The following is a 25,140-nucleotide window of genomic DNA, read 5'->3' as shown; positions in this document are numbered from 1 at the left end:
TTTTTTTTTTTTCGGACGGAATCCGAAAGTAGTTGCGAGATGTGGGGTTGGCGTAATAGCAGAGTCGTAATACCAAGGTTTTAAATACATTTCTATGGGGATTTTGCTGGAATCAAACTGATTTGTCGTTAAATGAGGGTCGTCGTGAAACCAGGGGACATATAATTGAAGTTCCACTGTACATATCAATCCACCTTTGAGATATAAGCAAGACAAGTTGAACAAATCTGTTTTCATAACTCATTTGTTTGTTTTCTTGGCAGGAAATGAGTATCATACACAAATCTCATGCACTTTGTAATCTAATGAGCAGCCCATTCTCATGACTTCAAAATAATGTGCATCTGCACGTACAGTTGAATTATTAAAAACTGTAATGAACTGATGTGTTAACCATGAAAAGAAAGAGGGTCAGTTGCAATTTTCCTTAACGGAATGGGAAATATCTTTTATTGCCAGTTCCTTTTCTTCTGCCATTCCATTTTAGTGATTAAAAATCACTTTTGGTCTTGGATATACATCAATTGCATGCCAACAGAGCCGTCATCTCGACAACCTTTGTCTACATGTAATTGCTTAAATGGTCTTTAAGGTAAATAAATATTAAGTTGATGTGGATAATTGACATAGCGCTTTAGAAACCTCGTAGTGCTTGTTTTGTTCTAAGTAAATGCTTAGTTAGAAAGAAAGTCAAGACTTCGTGGTCCACATACTCTGGAGGTGGGCATTTCAAAATTCCCACCTCCATAGAACAACTCTTCTTCAATAGACAAGGTCATAGTCGAACCAAACTTTGCCTTTGCGAGCAACAAGCACAAGAAAACAGACTGCCGCCACTGACCCCTTAGAGCAGTAGGCCTACCTTGACAGTCAGGACGGCAGCCGTCATTCTACAAGCTGGTCATACAGAGCCAATTTTGGCTCTGTATGACCTCTGTATGGCACTGTTAAGGTGTATTCTCTCATGTAACGAGTCAACATGATGCGCAACTAGTTTTATTTACCACTCCATGTGAAAGGCAAAGACAGCCAGTACAGCAAAACAGCCAGTGGAGCTGCTCAGTGCAAGTAAGCTCACACTAAGCATCACCTTATTGAATTGAGAATTATTTCCCACAAGCAAGAAATTGTAACCAGTGATTTACATAATGCTGTTAGCAGCAATGCCTTTTCGAGAACGTAGGGGCGCACTAACATACTATACTAAGTAAATAAATGCCCTGTAGTACATTGGGTAGATAAGTATGCGCAAAATTGTAAATCGCACGTACGCTCTTCACATTACTGGCTGCGCGCAATCGCGTGCAAAGCCTGGTGTCATGTTGGAAAAGTATTATATTGGGAGCCTCAATACAAATCTCTCAGTAATATTAGAAACATCTCGAGAGACGCACTTTATTTTACAGTTTTGCTTACATTGCATTCTGTGCAAAGCTTGTTCAGCTCACCTAAAAACAAGAAGTAGAATAAGCAGATGGAAAAAATTGTTTTTCAATACCAAACCGCAAGCACCAACTGAGACATGTCATATTACCAGAAATATGACTTTATGGTGCTTTCTTGATTAAAAAACAACAACGAAATGTCAAAAGAATTCTAGCCTAATAAACTTAAATAAATTACAATACATATTCTAAAAGAGCCAATGGCTGAGCTCAATGCATGTAATGAATGTCTACTGCCCTGAAATTGCCAAGAAGCAGGAAAACAAAAAAGAGATGACATATCACAATGATGCGCTGATGGTAGAGCTACGGCACAAAATGTAAGTAATTCACATAGGCAGCCATAACAGGAGAGGCCTGAAAGGCTGCAGCAGGGCTCTTTTACATCTCTCTCCAGAACAGTATGGAATGAAATAGCATTTGGCTTGCAGGTCCATGGTGCCACTGTTTAGATATAACGGTAATAGAGCCAGCATGCAAGCCACGACAACCAACTACTGTGCGGAGATCATCAGTTCTGAAGGGCACAGCCTAGGATTAAGAAGTGAAGCGTGGCAGCATGAACAAGTAACTAATGGCTCTGTTCTTGCGTACCTCTTCCACAGAAAGCCCCTTAGTGGGCACCTTGGCAGCATCAGCCGTCGCTGCGGCACCATCTTTTCCTCCTTCTGGTAGGGTGGTCACTTTCAGCCGAACTTTCTTGGCCTCATTTTCGGTCACGGCTGGTTCCTTGGCTGCAGGAGTGACAACAGTCTTTTGTGGCATGGCACCAGGAGCGGTAACAGCTGTGGACTGTGCACCAAGGCTTCCAGTTTCCAGGCTTAACTTTGAAGCAGCCGGCGGCTCCTTCATGACAGGCGTGGCTAGCAGCTCCTCTTCACCGGCGAGAACATCTCCGTTGTTGGCCTTGCCCTCTGGGGGAAGCAGCAGGCCCTCTTCTAGGAGAGCGTCTTCATTCACGTCCACACCTTGATCCAGACTCTCTGAAAACAAGTGAAGAAATGTAATAACACACACACTGAGCATGCGAAAGTGAAAGCAAACGCGTAACAACATTTCAAACAACGATTAGCACGGCACTGTTTGTCGAGACCGCGTCCCATTATACAGTAGACTCTCAGTAAACAGAAATCTCTGAAACAGAGCTCGTGCTTTGAAGGAACAACTTTCTCTAGCATGATTGGTTTCTTGCTTGAATTCTTAAGTCCCGTTCGTCTCTCGGTAAACGGAACTCCTGTTAAACGTAACGCATTTTCCGGGTCGTTCCAGGTTCCGTTTAACGAGAGTCTAATCTAGTTTCACTGCTAAATAAGCTCTCCCATTGAGTAATCTTCCCATCCAAACCTTCCCCCCATTCCAAAGCAAGAACAAAGACGTCCGTGCCAATGCCTAACAAACATTTTAAATGACGATTAGCGCAGAATTATTCTCTCAAATTGCATTAGTTCATATTGCTACTCTCCAGCCAAGGAGTCCTCCCCTCTGAACACCCTTAATATTTAGAGCAAGAATAGAGAATTTAGAAGCATCACTGCACAAGAGGAGGTCCACTCGAAAGCAGTCATCGTCACCAACACAGAGTCAAGGCTAAATGATGTCGGAAGAAATACTTTGTGGGCAGTGCTTGAGAGAACTGCACGTGAAAAGTATCTTTATTGTGTGCTGTGCAATGCAATCGATCTATTCAAAGGCTGTGAGCTAGCAGGTCAAAGGTCAGAGTTTCATACAATAATACCTAGAGAGGAATCTGGCGCTGTGATCGTGTACCTCCATGAAAATTATGGGAAGTACAGGCTTCGTGGATAGGGTTAGCTAGCGAACTGTCTACAGACTTTTTTCTATAGTTTCATTCTTCGTGAAGAGCGGGTAGTGCAGTGTGGTGAAAAAGGCTGAAGCAGTGCCTTTGTTGTTCGAAGAGGCTGACGACCACTAGATCTCCAGATTTTCTGCGGCATGTGAGCTTTACGAGTCATATTCGACAGTTTAAACAAAACGTCGTCTACTCACCGCTGCGCACAGATGTAGCGTCTCACGCCAGTGCAGGATATTGACTTGCGTTTTTCACAAGCGCATCTTGCTTAAACCCATTTTATATAGACTTCTAAGCGATGATGAAGCTAACTAGAAACACCGTTGCGCTCCGCTGACTTGACTTCACACAAAACCAGAGGTGCGTTGAAGGCAGACCACTGGGACCACTGAAACAGACGCACCTAGCGTCGCAGAAAACAAACAACCATAAGTGTTTCTCACCTAATGCTGTACTGTTATTTCCATAAATATATAATACATACTTTCGAGGGAAAAACAAGCATGTTTGTTTTCATGTGTAGTACAAAATAATTCATTTAATCTTGATGCCAAATCTTGAGCGCAATAGCAGAAAGATGCATACCCTGATGGCTGAATTTTCCCAGGTTTCACTTTTGCCTCCTGGTCACATAAACTTTTCGCAATAAAGTATGCGTACAAATAATTGAAGCAAGTTTCAGTTAAATCTAAGTTCACATCACTATGTTTTACACTTGGAAAAGAAGTGTCGCAAATCTCAAGAACGCAATCCATTCGAAGCGGATCTGAAGCCTGTACTTCTAATAATTCCCATGGGGGTAAGAGCACCGCTGAAGGAGCCCGCGTAGACATTAGAGCCAGATTACCCTCCAGGTATTATTGTATGAAACTATGTCACGGGTGAATTGAGAGAGAGGTGCCGGTTGCTGTAGACAGGTAGACATCAACAAATGACCCTACTTATTTCTGAATTGTCCAGCTGGGTACATGAGAGTGCTCAGCTTATCTATGCCATGAATTTTAATAATTCAAGCATCACAAACTCAAGCAGACATTTCCAGCTAGAAAAACCAAAACAACCACGCACAAATGTGCAGGCTCACACCAGCCAACCTATGGACATTAATATTCGCTAAATCCTAACAAACAAGATTTTTATACAGGTCTGCAAATTAGATGAAGCCACTAATGTGTGATATCTAAAAGCAACGTTAGGTAGATTTTATTGGAAGAAAGCACAAACCCATTTTACGCTCTTCAGGAAGTACCAATAACAAAAATTTTCTACGGCAAGTAGCTCGTCAACCAAGATAACACGCTGCCGCGATGGCTCAGCAGTTGCGATGCTCCACGAAACGCTAGAGGCCCAAGTACTGAGCAACGCCAGTGTATATTAAAGAACCCAAGGTGGTTATCCAGACCCTTCCACTACAGCAGCTCCCATAGAGTCAATTTGGGACGCGAGAACTCCACAAGCCAACTAACTAACTAGAAAAATGCTGCTTGGTCAGTTTCAGGATATAAGAAACAAGCTCTCCCGAGTTCTTCATACATAGAAGTATGGCCATCACTAATGAAAGCAGCACCTCCACTTACAAAGTGTCCAAATTGGCTGCAGGCAGCCCAAAATCTCTACAATAGCATGCATTTTCTAACGAAATTGCTTGTGCCATGAAAATTCACAGCATAACTGTTGATAGTGCACAGGCTATCACCAAAGCTACAAGTTCGGTACGAACTAGCCAGGCATCGATGCCTGTTAAATTGCAGCACATTCACCTGCATTACCAAATACTATCATACAACTTAGTTTTCAGGACACTTAAACAAAGCTTATATACACAAGAATTAAAAGGAAGTCCCCGTTCTGCTTATTTCCTGCCTTTGTTCTTTTAAATCTCAACACGAAACGCTTGAAAATGATTCACAATTTCCTAAACCTACCTCTAGACCTGACCTCGGGTGAAACTAGAGCACAAGACGTCGATGCTCCAGGGCTTGCACAATCGCTTAACTGTGATAGCCCCCTAGACACAAACAATGAACTTTTTAATCCCACTGTTTTCCATGCAACAGAGATATGATGCAATCATCTCAACTGTGCCAAAGCTACTATACGCAACACTTTCCCACGAAGAACTATATTAAATCAGATAAGTCAAGCATTGAACAACAAGCACTATGCTGGCAAAAAACTTAACAGTGCCCGTCGCATTGCTTCAAACTATTCCAAGTGCAAGCGTGGAAAACCTTAGACATTTACTCGCCGGTATGATATGAAAGGTCCACTAGCATACATGATCTTTTTGACTTCGCACACTTCCACGATTATCTTGAACATGTGGATGTAAAAAGTTCCTACTGTAGCTGAAGCCAGTGACTCATTTTACTACACAAGTGCTACTAACCTGCCACGAAAAAGACGTACGCCACAAAATAAAGCACACGCTAATCGTGTAAAGCATAACGGGTATAAGTAAAATCGCATAGCTAAGGTATTTATTGAACTTTCTCGCACAAGAACACAACCACACTGTCAGAAGCCCCTTACAAACTTGTTAAAGCGACACCGACTCCACCGACCCTCAATTTGTCACCAAGTTTACGACATACCGCTCCCTTACAAACGTCTTCGGCTACCTGCCAGTTCAAAATGACGTGCGATTTATAATATAATGGCCACAGTAGAACACTCCGCAAAGTTTCAAGTTCCGCAATAAGCACGTTTACCGCGAATGCGCTATAGTTTGGTTCGTTTACTCGTTCCGTTACAGACAGCTGAGTCGGTCGCGAATCCTCAATCCGCACCGCTGCCTCTCAAAGAACCCAGTTTTGTGTGCACGATTGCGCTACGTGGTCAAAGACAGCAGGGGCAGGCTGGGCAGCTGTTGGTACCACTGAGAAAGCAGTAGCCGTTCGTGCAGGCGCGTGCAGACATGCGGAAAGCGACCACACAACGAAAAATTGCAGCCTACCGAGTCGCAGAAAAACGCGGCAACTCGATATATCACGAAGAGCAAGCTGACAAATCGCGTCGTGAACTTACCGTCAAGCTGCACGTCGCTCATGTCTACTGGAAAGCAAGCAGAAGTGCGGCAGTTAGCCATGTGGCCAGAAATTGGGACAATATCCGCGCAGTGCTTGTGCGGGTAGAAATACCTTTAGGCAATCCGAGAGCGGCTTCGAGGCGCTCGGTAAGCTCGCTTTTGTTCCCCGCAGTGGAAAGGCCCCGGGCCTTGAGTTCTTTCTTTAGGTCAGCGACCTGCGATAACAACACGGAAAAACGCGTTGGTTTACCAACTAATGAGTACTAGCTTTCAAATAAAAAGAAACGGTTATCCCAGCAAAAACGAAGCCACGGTATGTCTTCGGTTTTCGCGGGGCGCGCCATTCATGGGAGTTCTAGGCTACGCAGAGGAAGCCATAAGCTTACATTTAGCTAATGTTATAAGCGTAGAGGGAAACGCGAAGTTCTTACAAACTTACCTTCATGTTACGAACTGACTCCGCATCTACTACGTCCACGCTGTCCGCCATGGTAAACAATTTTCTTTTATTTATCTCTCTACCTTTGTTGCCCGCAGAAATCGTCAGATGCCCCCACGCGGGGAAATAATCAACAAGACCTTGAGTCCTACTTACAGATTTCTAAGGCCATGCTTTTGTACGGTACCAGCACTTGAAAAAACGACAAATTTACGTAATGAACGCTATGTCTGATACGACTCCCTAAACTACACCAATTACGACTTACTAAAAACAATTGTGTGTAAATGGTGTAATATGTTACTGGTACATTCAAATTTAAAAACTTTTGTGTGTTGTAAATTATATTGGTGCTAGGCTTGTGACGTGCACGCCGTCTGGAAACATTGAAAGTTACACACGCGCGCGCGCGCTTTTAATACCTTCAAGAAGCGTCGCATTGTATGGCGTTCTTTCGGCTATTTCAGCAAACTGGCGTTTCGATGGCGGTATATGTTCGGTGAATTGGACGTTTTATAGATTTTCAGATAGATAGCCGACAACGCTGCGATCGCGAAACTCTTCTTTCGCGTGAAAGAAAACAGAAATGGCTTCCGGCAAAGACGTCTCGGGCGACTGCGCGCAACCGACACTAGACCCCTTCAAGATCGACTGGCTCGACCTTTCGTCGTTCGGCTACCCAGACTCGCTCGGTCTAAGCGCGCTTCCCGGCTGCAGGTTCAAAGAGACGTGGAGGGACGTTGCGCGAGACGTCGAGTACCTCAAGCTGGAGGACATCAGCGACGTGTTCGTACTGTGCACTCGCGGCGAACTGTCCCTCTACCGGGTCCCGACTCTGCTCGCAGAGTACGAGAACCACGGAATGACCGTGCACCACTACCCCGTGCTGGACGGAATGCCTCCCGCCATCGGCCAAACGCTGGACATGCTGCGCGAAATCGGCGATATCATCCAACGTGGGAAACGAGCACTGGTCCACTGCTTCGGAGGTCTTGGACGCACGGGTGTAGTCGCCGCCTGTCTCCTCCTCAACTTGGACGACAACATGGCGCCCGAGTGCGCTGTTCGCAAAGTGCAAGAGCTGCGGGGCAAACGTGCCATACAGACAGTGAAGCAGTACAATTTTATTCACGACTTCAGGCAGGCTCGGGACAAGTATCTGAAAACGCCTGGCGACAACGCAAGCGCATAGACTCTGCTGTTCTGGCAAGATGGGACTCAGCCAGGGGTCGCAGTTACAGGCCTTCACTAAAATTGAACGCGGGAGCGTTATGCCCTTGTCACCACTTGTGCGTCATGTGTTACCGTGCATAGAATACGTAACGCAAATGACGGGACAGGCAGTGCTGTGCGCAACATGCAATTAGCTGATAACATGCAAACACTGTTGGGGAATGCATTCGAGCACGAACTGCCGTGTTCTCTAGGTTATGACTCGAGGCACTTGACCTGTGGAGAACCTCATGTTCTGAATTATAAGTGCATGAGACGTGTATTCTAAGACCGGTGAAAGTATTCAAAAATGAATTGTTTGTTCTGTGTTTGTAACTAAATAAATTTGCCAACAAACTGATGTTTTGTAGTTTGTAAAAGTAGACAACGTAACCTTTGGGTTATAATCCCAGGTCTATGCTGGCACGGTGATTGAAGTGTTGCACAACTGTCCGGACAGCTGTGAATAATATAGTGGCTCGATCACAGGGAAGACTTTATTTTTATACATCAAACAAGGCGGGACCCACAGCCTAAAAGAGAATTCGTTATTTTACAAAGAATGCCCTACTTCTTTGCTGCAGAGTAGACACCAACTGTGACAAGCTCCTTCTGTTGTATCATGATGTCCCTGCACACAACAAAGCACAGATTAATTTTTGAAAGCTCTCAACTGCACATACCAAGCCCTTTTTTGGCACTATCAACACAGTGTGTGTATCATAGTTACATAACATAAGACCGAGAAGAGAATAAGACGCTAGTGTCCTTCCAGGTCTTCCGAAGCGGCGCTTTAACCAACATGGGAAGTACAGATTTGTGATATGCTTAGGATAAATTGCATGCTTGAGATTAGCAGCACTTGTTTACCAAGTGAAAAAACGAAGTGATACAAAGTTATTTCTGATTAAAAATTGCTTTTACAGCGAAAGCTGTAATGAGATTACAACTCTGGTCACGCGCGGTTGTCCAATGCCGGTGTCCGTAACCACATCACGCGCAAATAGAAAAAAAAAACCTAGCACCAATGACACAGTGGGGCTTGAACACAGGTCAGCTGGGTGCCAGCCCAGTATTCTGCCAGTAAGCCACACCGGTGCTTGGGGCTTGTTGGCAAACTTGCCTTAGGCAGGCTTGATGTGGGGAAAGCAATCGGGTTAATACGACTTATAAAGCATTTTAAAAGAGCGAAAGAACCAGTCGTCGCACAATGCGAATAGTGTAATGACGAAGTCAACCAATGCTCCAACCCATTACAAAAGCCGTTCTTGTTCCCCTATTAACTGTGGCACATACCCACTTCAGCCATAAATCCTCATCATCATCAGCCACTGCATGAACAATTTGCACAAAATTCCTTGCAAGTGTTAAGCGTATACCACACTTCTCAGAAGAATGACGAAAAATAGTATAGCGAATGTAGGCTTACTACCCAAAAAATTTTATTATTAAAGCCCTAGTGGGTATCAAGCACGTGTGCTTGCAGTAGCTACCCAATGAGAGTTTCGAAAAAGGCTTTGAAAGGCTGCTCTTCTAGCTTTCCCTGTGACTGTGCTGTGCCTTTCGCACAGGCCTGGCGTTTTTTCATTATTATTATTGTTACAAAAGGTGCGCGTGACCGTGAGATAGAAACGAAACAAATACAAATTCAACCAGCAGGGTATCATGCATTTCTCCACAATAGTATTCCATATTTCCACAAACAATGCTGGTTTTTCACTTACTATGCTCGGCGACAGCTTTTATTAACAGCATTGTGGAAACTACTGAACCAAAGCACATGCCGGCTATCGTGCCAGAAGAAGAACATAAACTTTATTTGTCGAATCCAGACGATTCGAGTCCGGCGTTTTTTAGTAGGCCTGGGCACCCACCGCGGATGCGGTTCCGAGACCTTGTCTCGAAGCGGCTTCCTCGGCACGCTGGACGGCCCAGAGTTGTGCTGTCAGGTTCGAGCTGAGCAGTGCGGCCTTCCAACGCGAGCGGAGACTGGCGGTGGAAGAGTGAGATGAATCGGCACTGTTTGAAGTGTTTATTAGGCCCTGACACTCCCACAGCATGTGACTAAGGGTGACAACCTCGCCACATGACGTGCATCTGTTTGTAGTGTATATGTCTGGATACATAGCGTGCATGAGTCTAGGGTTTCTGTATGAATCTGTTTGGAATTGTCTGAAGTGTACCGCTTGCGCTCTGTTTAGCCTTTCGTGAGGAGATGGGTATATGCGTCTTTGTAACTGGTAATGTGTGGTGATGTCGTGAGACCTGGTCATACGATCCTCCCATGCCCAGATGTCTGCAGTTCCCCGCGGGGGCTCGTCGTCCTCCGGCGATGCTCGGTGAGTGAGGCCTCGAGCAACGCGGTGAGCCGCTTCGTTGGGGGTGCTCAGTCCGGTATGTGCCGGGATCCATAACAGGTGCCTTCGGTTATCGAAGTCGACCTCTCCTGGATGTATGGGATGTCGTTGGAGTATGTGAAACGCCTCTTGCAAGATGCATCCGTTGGCAAAATTGCGAATTGCTGTTTGCGAATCACTAATCACGTATGTGGCATTGGTCTGTGTGAGGGCCAGTGCTATAGCCGCTTCCTCTGCCACTTCAGCGTGTGCCGTGTTCACAGTGAGGCTTGTGATGTACTTGCCACGATGGCCGGTAACTACCGCCACGAAACTCTTTTTATTGGTATAACGCGCAGCATCAGTGAAAACCGCTTCAGTGTCGTTGGAGTAGCTTTGAGTAATGCGTTGTGCCCTGGCTTTACGCCGTCCCGTATGGTGTTGGGGGTGCATGTTGCGAGGCAATGGGGGTACGTATACTTGCTCGCGTACCGATCTTGGAATTTCGACTTTGATGCCGTGCTGCGTATGGTACGTGATGCCAAGTTCTTCGAGTAGGTGTCGGCCTGGGCGGGTCTTGGATAGGCGCTCGAGCTGGGAAACTTGTTGCGCCTCCACGAGTTCCTCGAGGGTGTTATGCAACCCTAGCTCTAGGAGTTTGCTGGTGCTAACTCCGGGCGCCAGTCCCAACGCGAACTTGTACGTCTTGCATATCAGGGCGTTAAGCTTGTCTTGTTCCGCAACTGTCCATTTGTGAAACGGTGCCGCGTACATTAGTTGTGAAATAACAAAGGCTTGTATGAGTCGTATGACGCTGCCTTCACGCATGCCCGCATGTTTGTTCGTGATGCGTCGGATGAGTTGCATCGTGCTGGTGGCCTTTGCCATTATCTTGCGCAGTGCTTCACCATTGCCGCCGTTCTGCTCAATCATCATCCCCAGTACCCGGATCTTCTTTACCATTGGGATTGGCGAGCCGTTTGATGATGTTAGTTTGATTTCTTGTATTTCTGAAAGTACGTAGTTTTTGGGCGGGCGTCCCTTTTTCACCGGTCTATATAGCAGTAATTCGGATTTTTCGGCCGAGCAGGTGAGTCCCGTGCCTACGAGGTAATGTTCCACGCATTCTATGGCCGCCTGTAAGCGATCCTCGATCTCTCCGTCACTGCCAGTTGTCGTCCAGATCGTAATATCATCCGCGTATAGCGTGTGGTGCAGTCCATCAATTTGATGTAATCTCTCGGGTAACCCCAGCAGGACGAGGTTGAAGAGCATCGGCGAGATCACCGAGCCCTGCGGTGTACCCGAGCTTCCAATGTTAATTTGATTTGAATCTAGCTGTCCCACTCGCATGCGTGCGGTTCTTCCCGTGAGGAAGTCTCTGACGTAGTTGTACACTCGCATTCAGAGGTTCAATCTGTCTATTTGTCGCAATATGGCGTCGTGACGAACGTTATCGAAGGCCTTCTTCAGGTCCAGGCCAAGGATGGCTCTCGTTGAGCACCCAGGATTTTCTATGATTTGATGTTTTAGTTGCAGAAGAGCATCCTGTGTGGAGAGATGCCTTCTGAACCCAATCATTGTGTGTGGTAATAGGTTGTTGTCCTCGAGGTAATCTGTTAGTCTATTGAGGAACGCATGTTCCATCAGTTTACCTACACATGATGTTAGGGAGATAGGGCGCAGGTTCTGCAGCTGCTATTTCTTGCCGGGTTTCGGTACAAGTATGATCTGCGCTTCTTTCCATTGCTGGGGTAACTTTCCACGCACCCAACACTCGTTGATATAATCTTTGAGTTTCTCTAGCGATCTGTAATCGAGGTTGCGCAGTGCCCTGTTCGATATTCGATCTAGGCCTGGGGCTGACTTGGTATTGAGTTCGACGAGGGCCGGCTCGATTTCGGAAATTGAGAATTCTTCGTCTAGGATGGCGTTGCCTTCTCCCCTGTAGTCCGGATGTACTTGCGGGGGCGTTTGGGATATGTAATGGAGTTCCGCTTCCCGTAGGAAATCTTGCTCCGTTCCTCTGTAAGCGTGTATGATTTTGCATATGTTTTGCCTCTGTGAGGTCTTGGTGTTCGCGGGATCTATGAAGTACCGCAGTATCTGCCATGTGCGACTCGTAGTAAGCTGACCATCCATCTGCGCGCATTTCTCTTCCCATTGCTGTTGTTGCAGGTTAAGTGCGTGCTTTTCTATTTCTTTGTTGAGCTGTGCTATTCGTTTTCGCAGTCTCCTATTATGTCGTTGTCGTTTCCAACGGCGATGCAGTTGGGTCTTGGCTTGCCACATGTGCAGTAACCGGGTGTCTATTCTATCAAGCCCAGCTGTTGACGGTATCATTTGCGTCGCCCTCTTGATGTCGCGCCGAAGTTGCTCGGCCCATTGCTCAATGTTTTTGATGTCTTCAATCTGTTGCTTGTCTCGATTTTTTCGTAGTAGTTCCCAATCTTCATTTGGCAACCGGCATTGTGTTCCTGTGGGCCGCCTTCTGCTTGTATAGAGATAATGTAATGGTCACTGCCCAAGTCTTGCATGGTGTTTCTCCAAGTCACCTTTCGTGTATTGCACATAAAGGTAAGGTCAGGCGTGGTGTCTGTGCTGACGCTGTTGCCCTGTCTAGTTGGTGCCGCTGGGTCAGTGACCAGCTCGAGGCCGGCGAGTTGCGCCGTTTCCCACAAATGCCTGCCTTTCGGCTGATCGTGTTTGTAACCCCACGCCGTATGCACCGCGTTGAAGTCGCCTCCAATGAAGAGTTGTTGACCCTGGGCGATATCGAGTGCTCGTTTGAAGAGGACGTGAAAGCGGTGTTTGCGGCATCTCGGACTGCTATAGACGTTGAGTACGAAGATGCTGTCGGGTTTCTTACGCGGTGGAATTAGCTCTACGAGGACGTTTCAATATCCTTGACATGGGTGTCGTGTTCGATGACCGTGAGCTCTCGCTTGACCAGTGTGGTTACGTTTGGATTTTCCTTCTTGCCTGTTATAGACTGGTACCCTGAAAGTTTGGCGGGGCCGTTTGTTTCTTGCAGTATGATGACGTCTGGGCGTTCGGGGATCGTTTTCAGGTATTGTTGTAGGTGCGCTCGTTTGTTTTTGTAACTTCTGCAGTTCCACTGCCATATTGTATGTTTTTGTTTCGAAGGGTGTCTTGCCATGGTTATGTGGTACTACATGTGTGGCGCCGCTTCGCTATGCGACGTCACCAGCGCGCTGTTGGCAGCCTCTAATCTGGACAATCTGAGATAAATGCTCTCCAAGCTCTGTTGAACCGTACGCATGATAGTCGCGGTGATAGTTTCCTCGAGACTGCTCACGCGCGCCTCGAGTGCCTTCACTCGGGTGTCGCCTGTTGCTGCGCGCATACGCTTGGAACGTACTGACTTTTTAAGGGAGATAGCCGGCCCGCATTTAGCATCAGGGCCTTCAGCCTCACCGTCCTCTACGAGTTCTTCATGTGTTTCCTGCATTACCTGTTGATCAGTCTTGCTGTGAGCGGCAGACTGGAGCTTTTGTATGAGTTCGTCCTTTGAGTGAATCTGTGCCTGCATGCATTCAATTTGTTTTTGCATAGTTTGTATCGTCTGTGTTAACTGAGCTATCTCCGCCTCTATCTTAGTGTGTGTTTTGCCGCCAGCCTCCGCGTTTGTTGCGCGTTTTCCTTTGACCGCATCTGCAAAGCTCACCGAATCAGTTGCCTTCGCGTCCCTCGTTGGGTTCCGTCCAGGTGTTCGGCTGCGAGCTCGGCGTTGCTGCTGCATTCGGGGTCCCGGTGTGCGGCTACAAGATCGGGAGTGGCTTCGACTGGGTGTCCTGGATCTTGAGCGGGGCTTGCTGGTGGAATAGTTGGTGGCAGTGGCCTCTGCCTCCTCGTTGGCCCTGCGTCGTTCCCACTGTCTCTTCGTCACGATGTAGGGCGTTTTGTACCTTGCACGGCAGTTGCGGTCCGCCGTCATGTGTGCGCCCCCGCACAGCTTGCAATGGGGGGAACACCGGTGGTTGGGGCCTGGGTTAGGGGCATCACAACCACGACACACTTTGTCCTTGGGCTTTGGGCACACGTCCATGCGGTGACCAAGTCTCCCGCAGCAGTGACACATGATGATGATGATATATGGTGTTTTTTGGCGCAAGGGCCATTTGATGGCCAAAGAGCGCCAGTTCATGGGACATGGAATGTGGACGATAATTGTGATTAGCGGCTGTATAAGGGCCATAAAATTCCTCGCGGTAAGGCGGGTAAAAACATACAAGTAATAAAATCATGACCATGCCGTGAAAGGTGTGTGTGGTGCGAATAGATGAACAAAGTTGGTGATAATAAAAGACGATGGTGGATATGTATGGCATTAGCACAAGTGCCTCACTCGTTCATACCCTTGCGTCCAAGGGCCGTGAGGCAAGTGCTTTCTTATGTAGCCACCGCAGCGAAAACCTCTCAGGAGAGGTCGTGCTACGGAATGCCCGGGTATATGATATGAAAACTATGAATTTCTTTTAAAAACGCTAGCAATGATTTATAACTAAAAAGCGGTTCCCTACCAACGAACATTGCAGGGTGTAAAGGTATATGTTGTCGGTAGGGTAATGGAAAATGTTGTTTTCTTATTGTGTCCAATTGTTTACATTGAATTAAAACGTGAAGAACTGTTAATGCCTCACCACATTTATCACACAATGGTGGATCACCACCGGACAAAAGATGTGTGTGTGTCGTGTATGTGTGTCCTATCCTGAGTCTTGTTAGTGTTACCTCTGTTAGACGTGATTTTGATACTGGTGGCCAATGGCCAAGGTGTGGCTTGATAACGTGTAGTTTGTTTTGTGTGTGTGTATCCCACTTGCTCTGCCAGTAGTCCCTGAGGTTTCGTTTGAGAGACGGCTTAAGATCAAGGGCCGGGATTGATATGGATGTAATGGCGGTGCTCTCATGAACGGATGCAGCGAGCTGATCCGCCCTCACGTTGCCTTGGATCTCACGGTGCCCTGGCACACAGCACACTACAACATGTTGTTTGAGTGTGTAGAGTGTGCACAAAATGGAGTAAAGTGAGACAAGGACTGGGTTTTTTTGTTTTTTAAGACTGTGCAGAGCCGTTACCACACTGAGGGAGTCTGTATAAATTACTGCTTTTTGTATTTGTAATTGTTTGATGTGTTTAGCTGCCACAAGTATCGCGTAAGCTTCCGCTGTGAAGATACTTGTGCGTGGATGTAGAGGGCCAGCATCCGAAAAGGATGGGCCGACAGCAGCGTAGGACACAGACGAGTTAGTCTTGGAGGCATCTGTCAGGACGTGTGTATTTGTGTTGAAGTTCCAGAAAGTATGTTCGGATATGGGCAATAGGTGCATGTTTTGTAACTTCTAGGAAAGACACATCGCAGTCTATAGTCTGCCACTGCCACGGTGGCGGGTATGCTACAGGAGCAATTAAACTGTGTTCAAGTGACACTTCAGTTTCTTCAGCTAGACACTTCAGGCGAACTGAGAAGGGCTGCCTCATCGAAGGCCTGTTTTGAAACAGAGTTGAGCTCGACAAATCATTAATTGTAGAGTATGAGGGGTGCTTCTTGTCTGCTTTCACCTTAAGGAAATAAACAAAGGACATGTAAGTTCTCTGCAGATGAAGCGACCACTCATTTGACTCAACATAAAGGCTTTCTACGGGGCTGGTGCGAAAAGCACCCGTAGAAAGGCGGATGCCCAAATGGTGCACGGGGTCCAGCATCTTCAAGGCACTTTGAGTAGCAGACTGATGGACAACGGCCCCATAATATAGGCGGGTGCGAATGAGGCTTCTATAGAGGTTCATGAGGCATTGCCTATCACTACCCCACGTAGTACGTGACAACACTTTTATAACATTCATGGCTTTTAAACATTTTGTTTTTAAATATTTGATGTGCGGTACGAAGGTCAACTTGTTGTCCAAGATTAAGCCTAAGAATTTATGCTCGGCTTTGACGGACAGACGTTGCCCGTTCAGTCGAATGTCAGGTTCCGAGTGCATGCCTCTCTTTCGAGAGAACAAGACACACGTGCTTTTTTGTGGGTTAAGTCGAAATCCGTTTTCATCTGCCCATTTGGAGACCTTATTTAAACCCAGCTGAACCTGCCGCTCACACATGGCCAAGTTGCATGACTTGAAGCCAAGCTGAACGTCGTCGACATATGTACAATAGAACATATTGCAGGGAATGGACAAGTGCAAAGAATTCATTTTGATAATAAAAAGTGTGCAACTAAGCACACCACCTTGTGGCACGCCTGTTTCCTGGACAAATGTTTGGAAGAGCACACTGCCCAGACAGACACGGAATGTCCGGTTTGACAGGTAACTTTCGATTATATGAAACATTCTTCCGCGCACACCAAGGTGGGACAGGTCTCTTAGAATTCCGAAACGCCATGTTGTATCATACGCCTTTTCGATATCGAGGAACACAGAGAGAAAATATTGTTTATGAACGAAGGCGTCTCTGATCTCTGCCTCGATACGAACAAGGTGGTCTGTGGTGGATCTACTTTCTCGAAACCCGCACTGAAATGGGTCGAGCAAATTGTTTGTTTCAAGGATATGTACAAGTCGGCAGTTTATCATTTTTTCGAATACTTTGCACAAGCAACTTGTAAGTGCAATAGGCCTATAACTTGAAGCTAAAGAAGGGTCCTTGCCCTCTTTCAAAATGGGAATAATAATAGCCTCTTTCCAGGAGGTAGGGATAGTGCCAGAAAACCAGATAGCATTGTACAAACAAAGTAAGGTTTCTTGTGTTTCGGCTGGTAGGTTTTTTAACATTTCATACACCACACGGTCAGAACCTGGGGCAGAAGTACTGCAAGAGTTTAGAGATGTTCGGAGCTCCGCTAGACTGAAAGCTTGGTTATATGCCTCGTATCTAGCGGATTTGTGTTCGAGTTTCTGTTTTTCTATTCTTGTTCTGTATTTTTGGAAAGTGTCAGTATAGTGGGACGAGCTGGATACCCATTCAAAATGTGCCCCGAGGAAGTTTGCCTGATCTTCCAAGGTATCACCTTGAGTGTTTACGAGTGGGAGTGAGTGTACTTTTCTTCCTGCTACCCTTCGAACCATGTTCCAGACTTTGGCCTCTTGTGTATATGAATTTATCTCTGATAAAAACTTGTGCCAACTTTCTCTTCTGGCCTGCCGACGCGTTCTCCTTCCTTGCGAGTTTATTTTCTTGAAGGTGTGAAGATTTTCGGCTGTTGGTGAGTTACGAAGCAATCTCCATGCCCTGTTCTGTTCCTTTCGCGCATTACGACACTCTGTGTTGCACCATGGGACGTGTTGTTTGCCGGGCATTCCAGATGTTTGCGGTATGCACCTGGCTGCTGCGTCAGTTAGAAAAGCTGTGAAGTACTGCACAGCTTCATCTATGTTTAACCTACATATGTCTGTCCAACTCAAACGTGTAGTGTTGTGGAACTGTTCCCAGTCTGCTTTGTTTATCAGCCATTTGGGAACATGTAGAGGACATTCATATGTTGTTTGTGAACTCAACACTACAGGAAAATGGTCACTTCCATATGGATTATTTATGATTTTCCATTTCAGTAGGGGTAGAAGTGAAGGTGATACGATGCTGAGGTCTATAGACGAGTAAGTTTTGTTGGCAACGTTATAGTAGGTTGGCTCTTTCCTATTCAACAAACAGGCACTGGAAGAGAAGAGAAATTGTTCAACGAGACGACCTCGTGCATCACAGCGAGAATCACCCCACAGTTCACTATGTGCATTTAGGTCCCCAAAAAGCAAATAGGGTTCAGGCAGTTCGTCTATTAAAGACTGAAATTCACGTCTTTCAAGACGGTGGTGGGGAGGTACATACAAAGAGCAGATGGTGACGAGTTTGTTTAAAAGTACCGCTCGAACAGCCACCGCCTCAAGGGATGTCTGGAGTGGTAAATGTGTACACGCTACTCCTTGGTTAATAATAATGGCTACGCCACCGGATGACGCAACAGCATCATCTCGGTCCTTTCGGTATATGACGTAAGCACGTAAAAAATTTGTATTGGCGGATTTTAGGTGTGTTTCCTGTACACACAGCACTTGAGGTGACTGTTTGTATAAAAGCTCTTGGATGTCGTCGAGGTTCTTAAGCAGTGCTCTGACGTTCCAATGTATAATTTGTGTTTCCATATTGGAAGTAAATTAGTGCTGTGTGCACGTTAAGAGAGTGACTTGTTTAAGCTGAAAGGTCGAGCTCAAATAACAGGGCTATTATCAGGCCCTGTTATGAGCTTTTTAGTTCTCTTGGCGCGCTCCAGAGAGCTGCGCCGTTCTTTTGGCACAAGGGGTGCCGCCGTATCCATTGCCTCCACGGAGGCACTGGATGCCCGCTCATGCGAGCTGGTTTTTCGAAGCTTGGGCCTCGCCTGGCGAGGTGAGGCCTTGAGACGAAAGGACCCTGGAGTCTCTGGTCCCTCTTCAATAGAAGGCGGAGTAGACTCAGCTACGCCTTGGGGGCAGGCACCACAGCCAACGGCTCGCTCTGCGCAGGCCGAAGGAGTGGCGAGGGCTGGTGCGACACTGCCCCCTGGCGCGCCGCATCAGCATATGTGGGGCCATAAAATGGCGAGACTCTTTTTCTTGCTTCTTTAAATGTAATGTTTTCTTTTATCTTTAAAGTGATGATCTCTTTTTCTTTTTTCCAGAAAGAACAGGAACGCGAGTACGCGGCATGATTACCACCACAGTTCACACAGTGTGCAGGTGCTTCGCAGTTGTCGGAGGCATGGCCCACGACTCCACACAGAGCACAAGTTTTCCGGCCACGACAGCTTTGCGAGCCGTGGCCATATCTCTGACATTGGAAGCATCGGCGGGGGTTGGGAATATATGGCCTCACGAATGTCTTCGTATACCCAGTCTGAATGGTTTCCGGCAAATCGCTCGAAGCAAAGGTCAGTACTAAGTGTTTGGTTGGTATTTCTTTTTGATCTCTTCTTATCTTAATACGCTGTACGTTTGTCACGTTCTGGCTCTTCCATCCTTCCAGAAGTTCAGCTTCAGTCAGGTCAAGCAAATCTGCGTCCGATACGACCCCGCGAGATGAGTTCATGGACCTGTGTGGCGTAATACTGATGGGTGTGTCTCCAAACGTTGTGAGGGTGTTCAGTTTATCGAATTGGTCTTTGTCACGTAACTCAAGGAGTAGATCTCCGCTGGCCATTTTGGTAACCTTGTACCCAGCACCGAGAGTTTCGGTTAAGCATCTAGCCACTACGAAGGGGGATACAGTTCTGGCTTGCTTGTTAGTTTTTTCGCAGTGTATAACGTGGAAATGAGGAAACATTTGTCTTGGCCGAATGAAAAAATTGATATCTTCGGTGCGTACCCGCTTTGAGGAGGCACGATCACTAAGTAAAGGGAATGCTTTCTGCATGCTAATTGTATGTTGTTCAGCAGCGTTGGCGGCCACCCACCACGGAGCCCAACGAGGGGACGCTGCAAGTTTGCGGATGCTGAAAGCTTGCAGATGTCAGCCGTACAACCCTGCTATAACCCAATGCGCCTAGGCCAAGGTAGGCTATTTGCACAGGGTTAACCCTTGCCGCCGAGAAAATTGGAAGTAAGCAGAAGAGAGAAGTAGACAGGAAAGCTAAAAAAGTAAGAAAGACGAAGATGTAGGGAAAGAGAGATAGGAAAAGGCGACTGCCGATTTCCCCTGGGTGGGTCAGCCCAGGGTTGCCGTCTGCGTGAAGCCGGGGCCAAAGGGGTGTGTTGCCTCTGCCGGGGGGCCTTAACGGTCCAATCACCCAGCGTCGGCTCAACCCCCAGGATCCCCTTTTCCCCGGACACGGCAAAGCCACGCACGGCTAGGCGTGGGAGGGAGTAGAAACTCCCCCGTTAGCTCGGGTCCGTGGTGTCGCTACACACCAAACGCCTACTTGAGCAGGCGCCCCTGCGGGGAGCAGTGACACATGTCGATTTGCTTACAATACAAGGTGCAGCGAAGGAGAGCGCCGCCATAATTGACGTAAGTGGGCACTCACGGTCCTTCAAACGCCACTATGACGGTCGTGGTGTTACTGAGCCGTTTGGCTGCCAGGGCGTAAGGGTTGCGTGCGTGAACGATGCTGGTATGATTGGACTTGGCGTCTTCTTCTAACGGGATGCCCTTGATTATTCCCTTCACCGTGTTATCGGGGGCCGTCTCGTACGCACTAACCTCGTGGTGGCAGTCGCCGATGGTGATGGCTTGAAGCTGTCTGTACTTATCGGCGTGAGAGGCATGGGGTGTGCTCACGACGATGATGTTTTGATGGTTGTTGGAACACACCGTGTTCTCCCCTGCTTCATGAGCCGGTACGTTGGCCGCGCGGTAAATCGCCGATGCGAGGCGCACGGTTCCAGGGGTGGCCACGTCGAGGCCTCCTCGTGGTCGTATCACGAACTTGAAATCGCTCCGTGGGAGTAGTGGCATTTTGCTCTTTCTAATGACTTGCTGCTTGATGTTACGCGGTTGTCGACGCGAACGCTGTCGGTTGAAGTCCGCTCCCTCGCCGGTGCAGGAGGGGGCTCCGTTCTGGGTGTTGCTCTGCGCGTTTGCGCGGTTAACTTGGGTCTTAGATTCGATGGTGCACCAATCCGTGCCCTCCAGAAACTCTTCGGGGGAGATATCCTCCCCGTTCACTTGGACTTCCATCGTTGTTGGGCGAAGAAAGCGCCCGCGGCAGAGGAGACGCTCAGCGCGTCTCGTCGGACGGACGGCTTTCGTGAGCATCGGGCCAAAGGGGCGCGGGTTGAAAACCTCTCAAATCCGGCAAAAAGTCCTTTCCTACCTTGAATTTTGGTGTCAGTGGAATCCTGGTCACTTTCCGCACGCGTTGTTGTAAAATTCATGGGCTGAATGACCGAAAATCACTGGCAAATTGTTCTTGGAAGACGGAGCCGACGTGATGCGCGTCCGCTCTCTTTGGCGACCAGCGCGCCCTCTCCTATCGTGCCAAAAAATAGCACTTCAAGTTCACTGATAATTTTCTCACTGGCCTCCTTGAAATAAATGCTACTTTATTTATTATGAGAGCCAAAGATTTGCGAGAAGTCGCGGTAAAATAGTTGTCATTCTCTTTGCAAGAGGGCCTTTCTTTTCTTTCCGATTCTTAGCACCACCTCTTCAACAACATCTGTTTTCCCATGTAAACATGGCGTCCATGACGCAGTAGGTAAATGTGTTTTGGTAATCAAGGTGGTGACTACACAAAATTGCTGCCGCCATCTAATTTCTGCGGCCGGGAAGTCAGTCATGCGCCCACGCTTCAGTTCACTACACACTCACGCTGCCCCATTGTATCGTTCGCCATGTTTCTTTACGAGTAGCTCTTGGCTTGAGTTCATTTGTGTCATGCAGCTGTGGCAAGTTGGTAAAATGACTGCGCTTACATTTTAGGAGCACCTTTTTAGTGATAACAATTTAGTTTTGAGGATTTGCATGTTACATGGAAGTTTTAATACATATTTATTTCTCCCAAAGCCACAGCTCAGGAGGGATAAGGACATGGTCATCGTTTTATAATAACATTTGTTTTCTTCATGTGACAGCATGCAGGCAAAATGGCCTTCTGTCCACATAATGTCATTCGCTGTAAATGACATTACATTTGTCGTGTGACAGGGGTATGAGTCAATGCCAGAGATGGGGTAGTTCACATGATGTTATTGGGGCGGGCCTCTGTGTTCAGAAGGGAAGATGTGTATGCCAAACACATCTGTGTTATTTAGCATTTAATTACTTGTTTCACAATACCTTCCCTTCACAAGGTCTAGGTACAGGTGCAGTGAATCAGCAGATTTCTTTTTTTCTTTATTCCTCAAACATTAGGTGTTTGTTTGGCCAATAAGCCAAGTACAGAAAAGGACACCAAATAAACTTTTTGCAGCTTTTGGGCTTTGTATTCGACATGCATAATATTGACATCTTGCTGGTTTAGATGCAAGGTCCAATCAGCAAAAATGTTTTCACACTGCAGTCTTGTTTCTCGCTGCAAGTGTGTTAAAAAGAGCACTGATTTAATCAACTTGTCTCTTTATGTTAAGTCAAGGTTCAAACCCTGTAAGTAGTTTGAAAATGTTCTCGCAAGCACAGGAGCACGTCAACTAGTATGTCTAAATACCAAGTATTCCATAAATGACAGTTGTTTAAGGTGTTCCCATTTGTGCACTAACATATATTACTTCACGTCTAAAAAAGTGCAACTCGTGTAAGATGAGAGCCCACTAATATACATCTACAGTCTATTTTTTCCCAAGTGAAAGGAACCAAAGTCAACACAGAAGTATGAATGAGAAATAACACATGCAAAATTGAGAGAAAAAAACAGGGCCTCCTCAAAATTTGTTTTAAATGCGAAGCATTTCTTAGCAAACTTCGGGGACTTTGAGCGTATCTATCTATCTAAGCGCTTACTTTTGAGTGCTCTTGTGGTCACCCCCTTAACTTGGTGTGAACCAAAATTAGCATGGGAGGGTTAGGTGGTTTGACGAATATGACACGCTGGTTAAGACATGAATAATGCCACAATCCCATCTGGTACGGCGTCAAAACACTTCACACGTCAGACAGTGGCACATACCCAAGGGTGGGTATGTGCCGCTAGTATGCAGGTATGTGCCACAGGTGACTGACACAAAGTATCTACCCAGGAACGACGAGAACACACATGAGCAATTTTAAGGTGCGATCGTTAATACCCGACATTGGTAGCATTGACCCGACAAATGCAAAGAATAAATGTCAGGGTCCCAGCTGGAATCGAACCCAAGCATTTTGCGTGGCAATCACGCATTTTACCACAGAGCTACGCCAGGTCTCGGAACTACGTCTTAAATAGACGCTAATCTTCGTGAAACCTCAACAGTGGTTGCAGTGCTGCCTACCCAATTTTACAAACATTACTTATGTACTCATTTGATACAGTTGTCACGTCGGGTTAACGTCAACTTTGGTTAGTTGCCATGCGCTGAAGTTGATTTATGTAGCAGTGTCCACGGCCAGCATCCTCGCCAGCGTCAGCGCTTCATATGAGCTTCTGATGTTGCTAAGACGCGTGTTCTAGTTGGCATCGTTCCGCAAGTGCAAACAACTGGTCATATGAACATCTGCGACTCTTCAACATATGTCTGTGCGTGCAACATTTGTACATATATTTAGTGTCATTTCGTTACGTGTCGCTCAATTAAAAAATTTCAACACGGTCACCTTTCCTCCGCTTGCTTTGCATAGCGTTGATTCTCAGGTACATGGGATCTGCCGAATTTTTTCTAATGAAGGTACCACCTAACTGTTACATTACCTAGAGTAACGTACAGCCTCTCATTGGTGGTGCTTGCATCACAGCAGTGCCGTGCAACTAAAGCAAATTACAATTAGAACACACAGATGTGCAAGCTATTAAACCAATGCTGGCGAAGAGGCTGCAGCGCGGGGCACCTACATGTGATACAACATTGTGCACCCACACACTGTTCATTCCTGTGTGCATTGTGTGTGTGCATCCCTGGTCCTGTAATCAAGAAACACTCCACTGAAATGTTACAAACACGAGCTATGCATTCCCTATGTTTGTCACGTTGGCAGACCCTAATAGTGTTTAGAAGCGTTGCACTTCTACGAAATCATGACAGCAAACAAAGCTTCGCAAGATGCACCACTTACAGTGAGTCAGATTCGAGGTGTATGGTGGGAGTCGTGTCGCACGATGGGTCGATTTCCTTGGCCAAACTGGCTAACGTTGCGATCACACCGGCGGATTTGAGCTGCACTGGACCCGAACCTGAGGGCGACGCATGATCGGAGAAGTTAAACAAAGCGGTAAAAAGTGCTTTTGGCGGTGACAGTACGAACACAGACTGAAAAGGAGCGGTTTCATATATAACACTCACTGTGCAGTGCCAAGCCATGTCTGTCGGCGCAAATTATTCCAACCGCTCCAGACTCCACGCTAGAAAGAACAAAACCAATGTCGCACTTTGCTGGTATCCAAGTGAACACAATGCCCGAAACGTAAACTACGAGAGTCCCAGCATTAGAGGAGAGTTACTCGATGTGGTCCACTGAAGCCTTGTATAGAATATGCAGGCTAAGGCATCGTTCAGAATAACTGAGCATGTTATCTCGTTAAGTGTGAGTGAAAATAGCAATAACGACGTGCCACTTACACCTCTTCTAAGCACTTGGCGAGCGGAGCTTCCATGTTGGCAAGAAATGTTGCTTCGCAGGAATGTGTCCGTACGCAAGTTTACTTGCAGGCAATGTCCGTATTCCGACCTTACGTAATGTAAACGTCCACAAAAATATTCTTTACACCACGCTTCACACGCCCACAACTTCACATATATTTGGCTATCAGGCAGTTCCGGCAGCGCAAGCAGCGCCAGTCTGTTTTGTCACGTGACATACAACTTGAGAAATATGTGGGCAAATAAACGCACTTCCACGATAAATAGGTGGATGGATGAATTAATATCGCTCTACCACAGAACACCTATCCCTACCCAAGGAAGTTATACTAAGCCTCCTGGAGTGGTTATCCCACATACTCACCCATGTATCTAACCACGGTATCTAACAATGAGGATTTAAAAAACTGCTGGAGTGGAAATTGTAGCCTAGGAGTGAAGCCGTGCCTCTGGCAAGATGGTGGTTGCGGCGGCCACCTTACTAGAGGCATAATAAAGTATCGCCGTTCAGCGATTCACTCGAACGCTCAACTATGTACGCCCACTCGAACGCTCAACTATGTACACCGACTCTGCTATGGCCCCATGTTGGGGCTAGCAGTATTGCTAAATAAATAAATAAATAAATAAACGAGTGTAACGTGGAAACTTTTTTGGGTCA

At 46.8% G+C, this 25,140-nt stretch overlaps 3 protein-coding genes across 4 annotated transcripts in view; 1 reads left to right on the top strand and 2 right to left on the bottom strand.

Annotated features, from left to right (window-relative positions):
* LOC119178156 (uncharacterized) overlaps positions 1 to 6,853 on the bottom strand; it is a 32,324-nt gene extending 25,471 nt beyond the window's left edge. The window contains exons 1-4 of one of the 2 annotated variants that reach the window (XM_037429331.2): positions 6,723 to 6,853; positions 6,396 to 6,498; positions 6,283 to 6,309; positions 2,040 to 2,428 (exon numbers count right to left, since the gene is read on the bottom strand). In XM_037429331.2, the coding sequence (XP_037285228.2) occupies positions 2,040 to 2,428; positions 6,283 to 6,309; positions 6,396 to 6,498; positions 6,723 to 6,773 (570 nt within the window). In that variant the 5' untranslated portion in view covers positions 6,774 to 6,853. The remainder of the gene's footprint in view (positions 1 to 2,039; positions 2,429 to 6,282; positions 6,310 to 6,395; positions 6,499 to 6,722) is intronic. The other variant, XM_037429332.2, reaches the window with a different exon arrangement.
* A 303-nt stretch (positions 6,854 to 7,156) lies between these two features.
* On the top strand, positions 7,157 to 8,056 carry LOC119178400 (cyclin-dependent kinase inhibitor 3). Its single transcript, XM_037429601.2, has one exon. It carries the CDS (start codon positions 7,309 to 7,311, stop codon positions 7,912 to 7,914), a length of 606 nt encoding a protein of 201 aa, XP_037285498.2. The 5' UTR covers positions 7,157 to 7,308; the 3' UTR covers positions 7,915 to 8,056.
* A 357-nt stretch (positions 8,057 to 8,413) lies between these two features.
* Positions 8,414 to 24,675, bottom strand: LOC119178079 (ragulator complex protein LAMTOR5 homolog). Its single transcript, XM_037429245.2, has 4 exons — positions 24,459 to 24,675; positions 24,183 to 24,241; positions 23,956 to 24,073; positions 8,414 to 8,565 (listed from the first exon to the last, which is right to left on the bottom strand). Exons 1-4 carry the CDS (start codon positions 24,491 to 24,493, stop codon positions 8,502 to 8,504), a joined length of 276 nt encoding a protein of 91 aa, XP_037285142.1. The 5' UTR covers positions 24,494 to 24,675; the 3' UTR covers positions 8,414 to 8,501.
* Between the last annotated feature and the right edge of the window lie 465 nt (positions 24,676 to 25,140).

Source organism: Rhipicephalus microplus, chromosome 1, assembly GCF_043290135.1.
Source record: "Rhipicephalus microplus isolate Deutch F79 chromosome 1, USDA_Rmic, whole genome shotgun sequence".
Classification (NCBI taxonomy): Eukaryota; Metazoa; Arthropoda; class Arachnida; order Ixodida; family Ixodidae; genus Rhipicephalus; species Rhipicephalus microplus.
The sequence above is the reverse complement of the archived record's forward strand: the minus strand, read 5'-3'. Positions and strand labels throughout refer to the sequence as shown.